The sequence below is a fragment of the Trachemys scripta genome, chromosome 2 (genome assembly GCF_013100865.1).
Source record: "Trachemys scripta elegans isolate TJP31775 chromosome 2, CAS_Tse_1.0, whole genome shotgun sequence".
NCBI classification, from domain to species: domain Eukaryota; kingdom Metazoa; phylum Chordata; order Testudines; family Emydidae; genus Trachemys; species Trachemys scripta.
The window spans coordinates 225,371,957-225,387,510 of NC_048299.1; the positions used below are offsets into that span (position 1 = coordinate 225,371,957).

The following is a 15,554-nucleotide window of genomic DNA, read 5'->3' on the forward strand; positions in this document are numbered from 1 at the left end:
TGAGAAATAATTCTTTCTACTGTATGGGTAGGTCTATACTTACCTCCGGGTCCAGCGGTAAGCAATTGCTCTTCTGGGATCGATCCTGGAAGTGCTCGCCGTCGACACCGGTACTCCTGCTACGCGAGAGGAGTATGAGGAGTTGACGGGGGAGCCTGCCTAATGCATCTGGACCCGCGGTAAGTTCGAACTAAGGTACTTCAACTTCAGCTACGTTATTCACGTAGCTGAAGTTGCGTATCTTAGTTCGAAGTGGGGGGTTAGTGTGGACCAGGCCTATGTGTCATGGCTTCTACCCGCACGCTTCTCACCAACCAAATTTCACAAAAGACACGATCCCCTCCTCTATTCTCAAAGGCTCTGAGACATGCACCTGCAAATAGAATACAACACTGGCTTCTTATCATAACCTTCCACCTGACAGATCACTAAATGTCAGCAACAGCCAGGTGTATTGCCCCCAGTTTAAGACTGTGGATGAGGAATTAGTACAGGAAGCAAATAAAAATCAAACAGTCTCTTGAAGACTCAATCAAGTGGGAAAACTCACTAAAACATTTTGAATAATCAAATGCCAAAACATGCCGTGTGGGTCCTTGAACGGAGATGCCTTCTGTGCCTAGATCTCCTGCTGGAAGAGGTCAGCTGACTCTTCCATTTCCCCGACACCTCACAGAGAGCTTTAAATGAAGATGGGGGGCCAGACATGGAGCAAACTCCCCTTTGCATTCAGTTTGAGGTCTGTGTGAAATGGTAGCAGTGCAGTCCCAAAATGCAGCTACACAAACTCTCTGGGTATTTTCACTTAGTGGAAAACCAGAACAATTTGTTTAAAAAGATCTGCATGCATTTGCAAAGGATAGCCAAGCATTTCCTAAGGACAGCCAAGCAGTTCCTGGCAAACTAAACCTGGATACTGTGTTTTCTGAGAAAAGTATGGATTTGAAGTTAGTACAGTAGTAGCCACCTATAGCGGATAACTGCATAGGTAGTTACAGAAATATGCATCTACTTGTTATAGTCTCTATGGGGTTGATTATCATGTCTTAATGTTATTACAAATTAATACTGTAGATTTTCACACTGAGTTATACTTTCATACCCTGTGTACTACACTGAATAATACTACATCCTATCAAATTAAAATAAATGTACATTTTAATAGGACAAGGATACGATGTCTTAGAATTTGAAAACTTTACCTGCTATATAACTTTTCTATGGCTTAATATGTTATCAACAGTACTTTAAACAGTTATGTCCATTTTTAAACCTTATATCTGTCTTAAAATAGCCCCATTCCAAGTTCAGTTGGATTAAAGACTTTGAAAGCAAAATTAACATGCTGCATCAACAATTATCCAGATAAGTTGCATAGTTTAGACACGCTCAGTTGTGCTTTGTAGCAGAACTCACAGTAATTACTCACCTCTATGAACCGATTCGTGGATGCAAAATTGATGATCCCTTTAAACATTTTCTTAAAGTCTTGGAATCAATGAGATGCATTTCTGTCACCTTTCCATTAATTTCCACCATTTAGAATACTTCACCCTTATTTTGACACTAGATCAGAGCATGGACATTTAATGGACACACCTGAAGTAATTACAAACACATATTTTTTAAAACTCCATTATCTGGAGGGGCGAAATAAGAACTTGGGTCATTTTGAGGTATCCAGCCCTCAAGTATGCTATTGATGTTTGCTTTAAGTTTTGTTGGTTTATCATGTGACGTGTAGATTAAAAAAGAAGGCACGGGTGTTTCACAAGGCGCCATATTTAAATCAACCAACAAAACTGAATTTTACATTTTCAAACCTGGGGTCTATATTTCAGCCGTGACTTCCTCCAATGCATTTTCAGTTGAGGAATTTATTGCTTCTGAAAAGGGGCCAGGATATGTCTGTGCTATGTAATTCATTCCTTGTGCCAGACAGACGTCTTCAGTGTGCTCCCCTCGAGCACTGAAAGTAGGGCAGGATCTAGTCCGTGCATAGTTTTGTTGAGGTCCAGCATTGCCAACCATCTCGCTCACTGTGTTTACAGGTGAGGCCCTCCATCTTTGCCTCTGCAACTGATCTTCTTTATATTTAATGGAATACCAGGCCAGAAAAATAAAAAAGAATCCCACAAATTTGAGACCAGCTGCCAATCCAAAGTAAACGAAGCGAAATGAAGTTACATCGTATTCCCAACAAGATCCTTGCACACCACAATCCTGTTGCCAAAGCATACACGTGGTGTCAATAACAGCCCCAAAATAAATTGGAGTAGGAATGTAAGCTGTAATAATAGTAACAAAACATAATAATTAGTGGTGAATGCTTAGAAAACTTTAAGAAACTAGGTACGATGCAATACCCAAGCTTTATGTTGCAGTGCAGCCACACCCTAAGTTTACATGGCTCTTTAGTCACGGCCACTGTGTATCATGATGGAATTTTTTTTTCCCCCACAAGACCCAACAGTTAGCCTCCATGTCCCACTTCTAGTGATAAAATATGGAGCCCAATCTTTTAAAAAATATATTTTCACTATGCAGATGTTACCATCTTCACCACGGCCTCTCCATCATATGGTTAGCCAGTGCTCCTGCACTTAATGGTTGTCTACCATAGATTTCTTTTGTTAGACAGTGACACCTCAATCCCACTCCTATCGAAGTCAATGGCTCCAATGACTTTGATGGATACTGGATCAGGCCCTTGACCCTTTGAGAGAGACCATGTTTCAGTTTGTTCAGCTGCAACACAATGGCACTCACCCAATAATAAATAATAATTGCATTAGTCTGAATACTTCCCTGCAAGCAATTTCTTCACAAATGTGTGAGGCTCTTTGCCTCCTAAGGGGAGAAACTATTTATGACCTTCTATTCTGCTTGGGCTCCTAACTGTTTTTATTTGAGAACCTGACATGTAACATTCACATCAATAGTGTGAATGATGTCTTATAGAAGCTTTTTGGTTCCTGCATGCAAACAACGGTATGCCATGCCACAGCCTAGCAGAGGCACGGCCAGGGAATGTTGGTATGATTTCTGCTCCCCTGTGTTCTCGAAATTGTCACAACTGGAAGATTGGCCCACTGATCTTCCCAAAATTACATTTTACCCCTAAAACCATGCAAATAGCATCTTTTAGGAAACATGTGAACAATGTGAAAGCAGTAAGGCCTTAATACCGTAAGATTCCTTACAGGAATTACCCAGTAGAACTGAGCAAAATATTAAAGCATGAAACACAAGTAGCTGCCCTTATGAAAAATGACATAGAACAGAATTATTATTTTCAAATTGTCCCTTTGAAGAGAGATTCTCTTCCATGGAAACAGGCTTCAATTTCACCAGGCTGCTACCAGTGCAGTTGGTCCAGTTTAAGTGCTCATTCTTTGTCCTAGAAACGTGATTCACATTTTACAACAGGTCATAACAATCCTCTTCAAACAAAATTGCGCCGTTAGTGATTAGATGGAATGAACCGGCCTTCTCCTCTCATTCTTCATTATAAATAACCATTACTGCACTATTCACATTTTTGCAGTATCTCTACACCTAAAGTGCTTTGGGTAGGCAAGTTCTGACTACTTCAGAAGCTTGATAGGAATATCTTTGTGTAAATAATAACCTAACAAGCTTTCTTTCTGCTTTGAAGAAGACTAATTAGGAATTAGTCATTAAAATACAAACGTGTCTTGTCTTAGAAAGAGGAGAACTGGTTTCTGGGAAGGCAATTTTTTAGTGTCTGAAGAAAACAAAAATACCAGTTTAAAAAAAAATCTCATGACAAATTCCATTTAGGAAAAATATTAAAATCTGGACTGGGTCTATAGGGTGAGCTGTGTTGTTTGATATTCATAGACAGCTATTTGGTGCGGAAGAGCACATGAAATCAGAGGCTTACACTGCTGGGATGGCCATTTAGGGTTGCCAATCCTCCAGGATTGGCCTGGAGTCTCCAGGAATTAAAGATTAATCTTTAATTGACGAGTATGTCATGTGATGAAATCTCCAGGCATATATTCAACCAAAATTGGCAACCCTATGGACAATGCAGAAAATGGGGTTGTGGTTCTTAATGTAGTAAATAGAGGTATCCAGGAATGCTTTTGACACGTTTTTTCATTGGGAAATGCTGATTCATCAAAACCAAAACATCTTGTGTTAAAGGGTCACTTTCAACAAATTTCACATTTCACAAACAAACATTTTGAAATTGTCAATATTTTTAAAACAAAAAGTTTCATTTTTCAGTTTGAAATGACTTTTTGTTTTGAAATGTAAGTTAATCTATCAGAAATAAAATGTGAATAAAAGTCAAAATCTAAATACAACATTTTCATTCACCTGATCCAAATTTTGGGGGAGATTTTTGGTTTGTGAAAATGTACAAGATTTTAAGTTTGACCTGATTCAGACGGTAAAGCTTTCAAAACCTCTAAAAGTTTTGTGGGATGGGAAAACTATTTTCTACTCAGCTCTAGGGATACATACAGAGCCTTCACGTGTAAATAGTGCAACAGACAAATAAGGAATATGGAATTTTAATGCCTGTTTTGCCTGAAAAGTTTTGAATAATGTACTGCAACGGAAGCAGCAGCACAGGGAGCAGAAAATGAAGCCATTCACCCTGTGTCCTAACGAGAATTCTCCAGGAGCTAATACTGGAAATTATTCGGTAGAACAGGCCAGAAAATGGTATTTTCTTTGGTAGGGGAAGAGAAGGGATTCAAAATAAACAAAAAGCTTTGCTTCCCCTCCCCCCATTTTACGTGAATGGAATTTTTCCAGTTTTTCAATGAAAAATAATTTTTCAAAAAATGTTTACCATTCAAAAATTAACTGACTTTTCTGTGAACATTTTTGCATAGAAAAAAAGACTACTTTTCATATAAAAAAAAGTTTTGGTGGAAAAGTTTCAACCAGCTGCACTATTTAGCTAATAAAATTATCTAGGAAAGGCTAGGAACCAAGTAACACAAAGAAAAGGCTGCTCAACAAAGGGAGCTGTTGAAATTCCCACGGAAATTCCCAATTAAAAATATATCCCCACTATAATCTGTTGCAGACTAAAACTGCTACTTTAGGGAAGTGTTGAAGGGATCGGAGCTTAAAACTGCTGGTAGAAAACTGCAGCTAAAAATGGTGTAAAATCCAGGTGCTTATTTTCTGTCACTGTAGGTGTCTTTGTATCCATGGTGCTGGTTGGCCACTACAGTACAATGTGGTTTGTATAAACTAATGTGGTGTAAAAAAAAAATAGTAACAAAACACAAACATCAAATAACTTCTCTGTTGCTAGGTTAAATGGTGATTTTGGGCCCATACTGCTATTCACTGGTGGAATTTCACTGCTTTATAGAATATTTATGGAGAATTTTGTGAGGATTTTGCAAATGGTGTTGTTCAGGGAGCTGTTAGTGCTTACGATTGCTATAGGACTTACCAAGAGTTCGTAATAAAACAAATTGCATTCCTAGTGCAAAAGGCCGCTCGCCATCTTCCACAGACCTAGCAGGGAAAGAGAATATCTTCTGAAGAGACAGTCTCAACAAATAATCTTTTTAGAATGTTTTGGCTGTACTGTCCTGGTCTTCTCCAGCTGTAATAAATATCAGCTAAAATTTCTTCAGTTTATTTGGTAATGAGGATAAAACCTATTGATAGTAACAAAGAGCCAAACTGTGCTATCCTTAGCCAGGAAAAAAAATCTCATAAACCTGAATGGGAGTCTTGAGTAAGGATTGAATAAGGACTGCAGAATTTAGCCCATAGCTGTTAGGAAGGTCCTCAACACAATTATACAGTAGCTCATGGTTTCTGGTAATTCTTCCCAGACAATCTAATCAATGGAACTTTTCTCAGTGAGTGCATAACTAAGCTAGGTCAGGAAACGTACCAGTAGAAGAATACAAAAGATTGACCCAAGGCCCTAATCCAACACCACTGAAGCCAATGAGAGCTTTTCTATTGGCTTCAGTGGGAACAGGATCAGGTCTTTAAAATATCAGACTACAAAGCAGCAATGTATCTGTGGCATCGCTTATATATAATTACAGTAAACCACAGAATTTCCCTCTAGACTGTTCAAATATTTTGAAATACTATAAATTAGGACAATTAGCCAAGTCTTCACATAGTCTGACAGGTTAAATAACAGCCCAGTGTAGCCACACGTTTACTATATATTTTGCACATGTGCATGTGCGCACACACACTCTCTCTCGCTCACTCTCTCAAAAGAACACTACATTTGTAAAGACAAGCGCCAAATACATAGGAAATGCCAGAATTAAGGTACCCTGTGTAATGTTAATTGGGCTCTCTTGTGCATATACATTATGACACAGTCTTTAATTACATAACTCTTTTACCGTCCCATGCCAGAGACAGTTTTAAAACTGACGTTTTGTTAAACTTAGTATCTAAAAATGAACATGCACAACTAACATGAGTCCCACTGCCACTGAGTCCTTTCAGCACACACTAAACTCAGCTGCTGCCACCAGAACTGTCCCCTTTGACTGCCTGAGCAGACTGTCAAGCCTCAGATGGACAAAGTGCAGGGAAATCTAACCCTGACATTCTCTTGTGAGTGCTACAGTCACATATGCTTTTTATTCCACAGGACCCCAGCATCCTTCATTACACAGGCTCTGTCGTGCTCACTTAATGAGAGCTGTGCAATGTTCTCTTTTCTCCTTGTTAGTCAATGTGTGTCCTCTCCTCCGCCCCGCAACCAATGCCTTATTTACTGCACACTGTTCAAACCCTGCTCTGAAAACCGAAGTGTTCATTTCCTCATGGCCATTTCTATGGCGTTCAACGCAATGAGATGAGAAGCTATTAGCCCCATTTTACAAATGGGGAGCCGAGCCATCGATATATAAAGGTGAAAAGTAGCCACTATTTTTGAGGCCCAGACTCCTAGGGCCTGATTTTTCAGAGTACTTATAACACGTCATATGTTCAAAGCATAGCTCCCACTGATTTCAGCTGAAGCGCTGAGTGCTCAGCATTTCTGCAGAGCAGACCCCCAGGGTCTCAAATAAGGGATCAAAAAAATGCAGCACACACAATTAGGCCTTGATTAACTAAGGGCACTGAGGTCTTGTACTGCAGCGCATTGTAACACCTAACACTTAGGCAGCTGACCACTCAGTGCACTTCATAACCCTGAGTTTGGCACTCAGGCTACCTACACAATGCACAGGGAGCGAGCGAGAGAGACCAAGAATGGTATTCACAAAAGCCACTCCACCAAGTGGGGAGCTGGCTAAGCTAGCCAACAAGAGATACCAAGCAAACGGGTCCTGCACCCTGCCCCTCAAAGAGCTTTAAGTGCCTAACTCCAGGCTGGAAGGAGGCACCTATGCAGGGGCAGCCGAGCCTTCCCAAAAGTGTGGGGAGGGGAGCAGGGTCTCCCTCCATGGCGACACCCCAGCCCCACCTCTTCCCACCCAAGTCCCCGCCCTGGAAGCCGGACTGGGACAGGGAGCGCCTCCACCTGCCGGGGGTATGTGTGTGTGTGAGTGCAGTCCCCGACTCATATCCCCACCCTATTCCAGGCCCCTGCCCAGGGCAGGTTGAGGATCCATTGCTCCCCACAGCTTCCCATGCAGCTCTTACCCCGACCCAGCTCCAGCCAGCCGGCAGGGTTTTAGAGCTGCAGCCCGGCCATGGTAAGAGCCACCTGGGTAGCTGTGAGGAGTTGCGGCCCCTCCACCTGCCCTGGGCCAAGGCCCTGGGGGGCAGGGACATAGGCCAGGGATTACTCTTAGCCCCACCCCCACCACAGGCAGGTGGAGGGGCCTGGGCTACCCACAGCTTTCAGCCTGGCCTGGGGAGGCAGGACCTTGAGGGAAAGAGGCGGGGCGGGGGCCCTGGCAAAAATGGGAGGGGCCATGGCCCCCTGCTCCCGCCCTGTTCCACCGCCCCTGCACCTAGCACTCCTTGAGATTCACAGCCATGAACCTGAGCCTCGAGTTAGGCACCTAAGCACCATTTCTTGTAAGAAAGGCAGCAGTGCACACCTAGCCATGCAAAGGTTGGGGGGGGGGGAAATAACTTTTATACCAGTGGTTAAGGCACTTTCTTGGAATGTGGACGCCCCAGGTTCTATTCCTCTCTTGATGAGGTGAAAAGCTTTGAACAGCCATCTCCCACCTGTCCAGTGTGTTCCCTCCCCAGAGGACTACAGAATCATTCACTCATTAATTATGCACCTCAGAACAGTTTCAACAGGAGACACTGAGAGAGCACTCCATCAAAATATCCCACAGCCCATAGGTGAGGGCATGCACGTGAGAGATGGGAGACCCCTGTTCAAATCCCTTTGCGTAATCAGGCACAAAGAAGCATTGACGGGGTGTGCACTAGCAATGGGCTAACGGTTGTAAGGGAGGCCACTGCCCCCTGCAATGCATTGCATGGAGTGAGCTGTGCTGGATTTGATCCTGCAGGCAAGATAGTGCGGGCAGGGCCATGCCTAGTTTGAGAGTCCTGCCGGGTCTTAGGCATGGGACTGGCATCCTGGGGCCTGCCTGAGGGAGCCCTACACATGCCCAGTGGCAGAAACTTAAGTCCTAGAGAACTTTTAAAGTGATAATTTAAACACGTAAGGAATTTAGTCACCTCCAGAGTTGGGCAGCAGCTGAGCAGGGATTTTTGTGACTGTCAGTGGTGCCTAAATCCAACAGTGGGAGTTAGGTGCCTAAGTTCCTTTGTGACTCTGGCTTTTGGTGGCCACCTCTGAGAACTTTGGCACATGTGACTTCAGAGTTGCCAATTCTAGTAAGTTGTTTATGCGTGTCAAGTTTTTGGCTGGAGCCAATCTAGTGATGCTCCAGCCCTTTAGTGACTCTGAGTCTTCTGCTTGGCTGCCCACCCCACTTAGCCACTTCCTAGGACAGAATAGGCAGAGTTCACACTCCAACGCCCCCACAGCGACCTATTCTCACAGGAGAGCAGTGGGGAGCTAAAGAGCCCAGCAGCTCTGGGCAGCTTCACTCCTATGAGCAACAGGGACAGGATGATGCATCTTTGCTGTCTCCCTCCCTGCAACACCCAGCCTGGGAAGGGGCAAAAGGGAATGACGAGCTCCTGCAACTGCCTCCCAGCATGGATGGAGGCGAGGGAACCCCACTGCAGCCCACCACCACCCCCAGACCTGAGAGAGGAGGGTGAAGCCCCCAGGAGAAGCAGACGGGAGGGAAGCGTATACTGAAGCGGAGACAGAACAGAGAGGTTGGGGGCTATGGGCATGAACTCATAGGTTATGGGTGGCTAGAAGGGAGCAGAACGCATTACTGGGCAGATGTACATGGTGCTAGCTCCTGCAGCAGGAGCCAAAATCACCTTACCCAATAAACTTGGGAGAATGGGCAACATTAATTGTCATACACACACTGGGGATGGGCAGGGGAGGGCAAAAACCATACAAAAAATGAAAAACACAGTATAATCGTTCTTTTAAAAAAACTCTGAGGGGGTCCAACACATCAATTTTGATCTGTTGGGGGCCAGGGTTCTGACTTTGATCCCTTGAGCTTGGCAATACTAGCATCACCTAGGAGCGCTGTGGCAGGGAGACTCTCCCAGTTCCAAGGACGCGTTCAATTGCCTTAACCATCCTTTCTCTTCCTGCAATCTCCTGGCTCAGTCACTTCCCTATGCGCCCGCCCAGCCCCTCTTCCAGCTCTTCCAGACTCTTCTATTGACGTTCTGGCTGCATCTCCTGATCACTTGAGAAGGAAGAAGCTGGACTGGGCCGGGGGGCAGAGGACGCTCTGCAACAGTGGAGCCCAGTTCCAGTCCATGTACACTCACACCTCCAGGCAGAGTCTACTCACGCCTGTGGCAGAAGTAGTATATGATCATGTAATTAAAGTCTGTGTTGCAACATACATGTGCGGGTGCTGAATTAAGCTTATACAGACAACTTTAATTCTAGCATTTCCTAATTTTTAAGAGCTTAACTTGAAGTGGGCTGTAGTCCACAAAAGCTTATGCTCTAATAAATTTGTTAGTCTCTAAGGTGCCACAAGTACTCCTGTTCTTTTTGCGGATACAGACTAACACGGCTGCTACTCTGAAACCAACTTAATAATGTTTTTTTAACATGCTGTGCATGTGTGTGAGAGAGAGAGCGAGAGAGCAGGCATATGCTGTCCTAGGTTTTTAAAAAGCAAGCTGAAAATACAGAAATTCCATCATGTGGCACCATACTGATGACCATATGTCTCATCAGGAGGACTGCAACTGCTAAATCCACCACATCGACTCTGCCACTTGAGCGCATGGAGTAACCGATAGGTTGTCTTCCTGTGTGGCCCAGCACAAGAGGGGGCTAGGACATGTTGCCGGTGGGTTTCACAGCTATTTGCTGATAGCAGAGGAATGATGCGACTCAAGAATCCTGGGTTCCATTCCTGGCGCTGGAGGGAAATGGGATTTAGTGGGCACAGACTCTTCTGCCCAATCCTCCAAGCTTGACCTTTACTCTCCTGTCCCAATCCTGTCTCTGCCCCCCCCAGTTCTCTATCCTAGATCCATTCTTCTCACCTAGCCACTCCCAGTCTCCACCTCCTGCTTCTCATCCAAGTCCCAGTCTCCTTGCCCAGCAAGTCATAGCCTCACCCTTCTAAACAAACAGTCCCAGTCTTTCCCCACATCCTGCTCCCATGCTCCTTTCCCAGCCATTCCCCATCCCAAAACCACTCCCCCATCTACTTGGCCCCAGTGTCCTTACCCAGCCATCCCCCATTCACCCTCAGCATGCTTGCCCAGCTATTCCCAGTCCCCACTGCACCACCAGCTCCTTATTCCTAGTTTCCTTGCCTAATCAGCCCCCATTTCCCTCATCTCTCAATCTGTGTATCTCCCCCCAGCCTCCAGTCACTGCCCCCCCCACACACATCTATGTTCCCCAATTGGCTCAGAATTCCAGCCTCTTTGCCCATCCAGTCGCGATTCTTCCCCCATCCCTGGCTCCTCATCAGATCTCCCTTCCCTCCCCTCCCCCCATCTCCTTCCCCATGTCCCATGTATTCCCAGTCCCTGTCTACTTACCCAGCCAGTCGCAGTCTCTTCTCCAACTCCTTCAATCTTAGTTTCCACCTCTACCCACTGATTGCCAGTCTCCCCTCAATTCCCGCCCCAGCTCCCAATCCTAGTCTCCTTACCCAGACAGCCCACCTTTCTCCTCTACCATCTACCAGTCCACGTCTCAGCCTCCCCACAACTCCCAGTCTCAGTTTCCTTCTCCATTCCTTCCCCATCAGCATCTAGTCTCTGCCTCCCCTCCCAAGCTTCCTTGTCCCAATCTACTCTCCCCATCCAACCCTCCTGTTCTAACTCTTGTTCCCTCTGCATTTGAGTCAAACAGCTTCTTTCTCCGTGCTGTATCAGTACAACGGAGTGTGGGGGGAGTGTCACTGAGAGCATAGCAGAGACAGGATCCCTTCTCTCAGCCTCATAGCCCTGGGCTGAGGGGAGCACTTTCAGTCAGTCTGTGGGGATGGTATACTAAGAAGTCCAGTCACATATAACTGTAAGGGGATGGAGCATGCTCAGTGAGGACAGTGTAATGGGAACAGTGGGGTAATCTTAATGATGGGTAATGCTACCAGACCGCCTTATACTGACTCAATTGGGTAATAGATATGGGGTTCTCAAGTTACTGAGTAGTCCTGCCAGCATGGCGGTAAGATGTGCCTCTATTTAAGTCCATGTAGAAGAGCTATAGTCACAATAGGGGTAGGGAAAACTGGTTTGAGTGAAATAAAAAAGATCCATACTTCATCTAGGTATTCTGACATTATAGTGTAACGTTCTGATGTCCGAAAAAGATTTGCTTTTATTAACTTATTCAAATGATTATTTTTAATTGATTTCATGTCTGCACGTCTAAGTTCCTGTGAGAACTACAAGAAAATAATGCAAGCAAGTCCATTCTACCATTAGTTCTGGTCCAACTAGACATCTGACAAGATAGCTTCTTCTGGCAAGCTTCTAAAATTTGAAGACCCAAAAAGCTTGTACAGTTAGGAAAGTAAACTTTTGGGTGCTTAACAGAGGGCCTTATCAACAAGAAGCCTGAGATTAAACTGTAAATATGAGAGGCTTAATTTAGGCTTTGGTTTCTAATATTTCATGTTTGGGATGAGAGAAGAAGAGGCATTTGGTCACAGGGAAGCTGCCTTCTATTTTCCCACATTCTTCATTCCGTTGACGATGTCTCATGGAAGCTGACATGTACATGTGTAAATGTAGCTGGACTGTAACTTTGAACAGTTTGTATATACTTACCAGGACAATTTTAATTTCAGTCACTAGGAGAAACACATACTGATAATATAGCACCATACCTGACACTGCATTAACCCTCACTGTGTTTAACACTAATTCTTTCTGTCCCTAGGATCTGTTGAAAGTAGGCATGAGCTTTGCAAAACATGCTAAAAAAATTTGCGTTCCTTCAATTTCTCCCTCTTCTCTGTTTCTAAAACTGAAATATTGGTCTACCAACACTATGTCTGTTCAATTGTGTTAATATAAGACCACATCATGGTTTTTCATAGAGTTTAAGGCCAGAAGGGCCCATCAGATCATCTATGGAGTCTAACCTCCTGTGTACCACAGGCCCCTAAATATCACCCAGCCAACCCCATACTAAGCCCAACAACCAGAATTAAACCAAACAATTACAGCCCTCAGGAGACTAAACTATGTGTACCACATGCAGAGACTGAGATGCACCAATGCCTAAGTCCCCTGAAATGGCAGGGAAGTGATTAAGTGAGATATAGCCAGATGATCCGAGCAAGTGACCTGCATCCCACGGTTAGAGGAAGACTTCGCTTTCTTTAAAACTCTGATTTAAGTTTCTTTACAGAAAGTGATATTTTAAATATACATCCTTTTAATCAAGACAATAATTACTTGATACCATTCAAAGCTCTTGCGGGGGGAGGCAGACCCAGGAAAAGGTATAATGTAGGGCTGAGTTAAAAGTTTCAAGAAATTAATAGACAAATAGATGAGTACAAGCTCCTCTTGATATTTTGAACAATATCCATTCTGGGCTGACATCTAGATGAGCCAAATATTAAGATTTTTTCCTGCGCCAGACCTGAAAAATCTAACCAGTTTGAGTTTTGGTTTTGGTTTTTTTACATTTTTCTCTTTGTGCTGTGTCTGCTGGACATTTCTTGTCTCACAAGGTATATACATCATCATTTTATAGGTAGTGCCCTATCAAATTCACAGCCATGAAAAATGCACCACGGACCATAAAATCTGATATCCCCCCCCGCCATGATATCTAGTTGTTGTAGGGCAGAGGCATGAGTGGTGCATGAACCCCCTTTTTGGGGAGACTAGTCCCCCCAGCCCTGCCCCTTCCACCTGAGGCCCTGCCCCTACCCCACCCCTTCCACCCCCCTCACCTGCTGAAGCCCTGAGGCCCCCCTACCCACCCACTGCAGCTGGAGGAGCCCCAGCCGAACTGCCCTGAGTGCCAGCCTGCCCAACCCCACCGCCCTGAGCTCAGGGCTGCCGGAAGGGACAGTTCAGCTGTCCCTCCCCTCATTGCCATGTGCTGCTCCCAGTAGCCTCCTGCTTGCTGTGGGGGGAAGGAAGAGGGGAGCTAATGTCAGGGTGTCCCCCCTGCTCCTGCCCCCCTCTTACCCTATCTCCTTAGAGTGGGGGGGGGGGCATGACAGGTAGGGTGACCAGATCACACAGGTGAAATATCGGGACGCGGCGGTGAGGGGGGAAGGGGCAGAGCAAAAAAAAAAAAGCCGGCGGCAGAGCAAAAAACAAAAAAAGGAAAAAAAAAGGGCTGCTGGAGCTCCACGCCCTGCCCCCCTTCTCCTTCCCCCCCGCACCAGCATGCCTCTGCTTTGTCTCCACTTCCCCCCTCCCTCCAGTGGAAAAAAAAATGGCCGCCGGCTCCCCCCCCCCCCCCCCCCCCCCCGCACCAGCATGCCTCCGCTCCGCCTCCACTTCCCCCCTCCCTCCAGCGCTTGCGCCGCCATACAGCTGATCAGCGCAAGCCTGGGAGGGAGGGGGGAGGGAGGAGGAATGCAGCGTGCTTGGGGAAGAGGCGGGGCCAGGGCGGGGATTTGGGGAGGGATCCAATGGGGGAAGGAGGCAAAATATCGGGACAATTCGCGTCCAACCGAAGGTAGGTCGGGACGCGGGACAAATAAGCAAATATCGGGACAATCCCGATAAAATCAGGACATCTGGTCACCCTAACCACAGGTCTCAGGACGGAAGGAGCTTACTGGCAGCAGCTGCTGTCTCAACTTGCTGATCTACTTAAAAAGGCAATGTACTAGAGTGGTGTCAGCGTACTTAAAGGGGCAATGCGCATCTCTCTCTCTCTCACAAACAGGGTATGTCTCTGTCTGCCATGCTGTCTCCCCTCCCTCCATTTGTGCTGCCTTGTAGAATGTGAGGCTACACTAACAACAATGTGTTAACCCTTGAGGGCCCAGCCGAGTGCATTTAGCAGTAAGGCATTCCCTGGGAAATATCCCTCCCTCTTCCACCCTCTGACGTCACCACCTCAACCAAGCTTCACAATCATAATTGCTGTGTACAGTATTAAATTGTTTGTTTAAAATGTATACTATGTGTGTGTGTATACTATAATATAGTCTTTTGTCTGGTGAAAAAAATGTCCCTGGAACCTAACCCCCCCCATTTACAGTCATTCTTATGGGGGAACTGGATTCGCTTAACATCATGTCGCTTAAAGTCGCATTTTTCAGGAACATAACTACATTAAGCAAGGAGTTACGGTATAAGGGATCAAATCCTTAACAAGTGTAAATGGGCATAACTCTGTTGACTTTAATAGAGTTGCACTGCTTTACACCTGCTGTGGGTCTGGCCAACAGTCTCTCTTATGTGATACAAACACTGTACTGATAGGTATAATATATGTATCTAGATAGGTATACAGCTAGATTCTTACCTGAGTGTCACTATGATTGCCGATGGCTGGGCACATGCTGTTATAAGGGTAACTATGAACAGAAATATTAGGAATGGGATAAGTGTACTGCAGGTCCGATCACACTTCCCAGAAACAGCATAGCCATTCTCATTCAGGTATGTTTTGACAATAACCACCCTGAGCTGACCGCGCTGGCCCACAGTTGGTGGAGTGATAACTTGGCGGCTTTGGACACAGGCACATTCAGTATAATTTCTTACCTGAGAGAAGCAAAGAGGAGAAACATAAAATATTGCAATTAAGATTTTTGCCCCTTCAACCAAGACAATGTGCAATATTTACCACATAGCTGTAGTGAAGTACTACCACTTAAAAAGGAGTTCTGTGCTTAAGAGATTATCCTAGTTTTAGGCAGGGCTGGGGATAATGCTCCTATTATTAAGTTTGCTTGACACTTCCCATAAGTCACTTATAACATTGCCAAACTTTAACCCTTTGTACTGAAACTTCCCATGCTGTCTGCTTCAGGCTGGATTTTTTGGCAACTCTCAGCCAAATTGGTTTAGCCATTTCTGAGAATGAG

The 15,554-nt window shown here is 45.0% G+C and overlaps 1 protein-coding gene across 2 annotated transcripts in view; it reads right to left on the reverse strand.

Moving 5' to 3' along the window:
- Nucleotides 1-219: 219 nt before the first annotated feature.
- The window catches only part of SLCO5A1 (solute carrier organic anion transporter family member 5A1), a 127,957-nt gene continuing 112,622 nt past the window's right edge, over nt 220-15,554 (reverse strand). The window contains exons 8-10 of one of the 2 annotated variants that reach the window (XM_034763065.1): nt 14,990-15,231; nt 5,450-5,514; nt 220-2,288 (exon numbers count right to left, since the gene is read on the reverse strand). In XM_034763065.1, the coding sequence (XP_034618956.1) occupies nt 1,831-2,288; nt 5,450-5,514; nt 14,990-15,231 (765 nt within the window). In that variant the 3' untranslated portion in view covers nt 220-1,830. Of the gene's footprint in view, nt 2,289-2,618; nt 2,717-5,449; nt 5,515-14,989; nt 15,232-15,554 lie in introns of those variants that run through there. The other variant, XM_034763067.1, reaches the window with a different exon arrangement.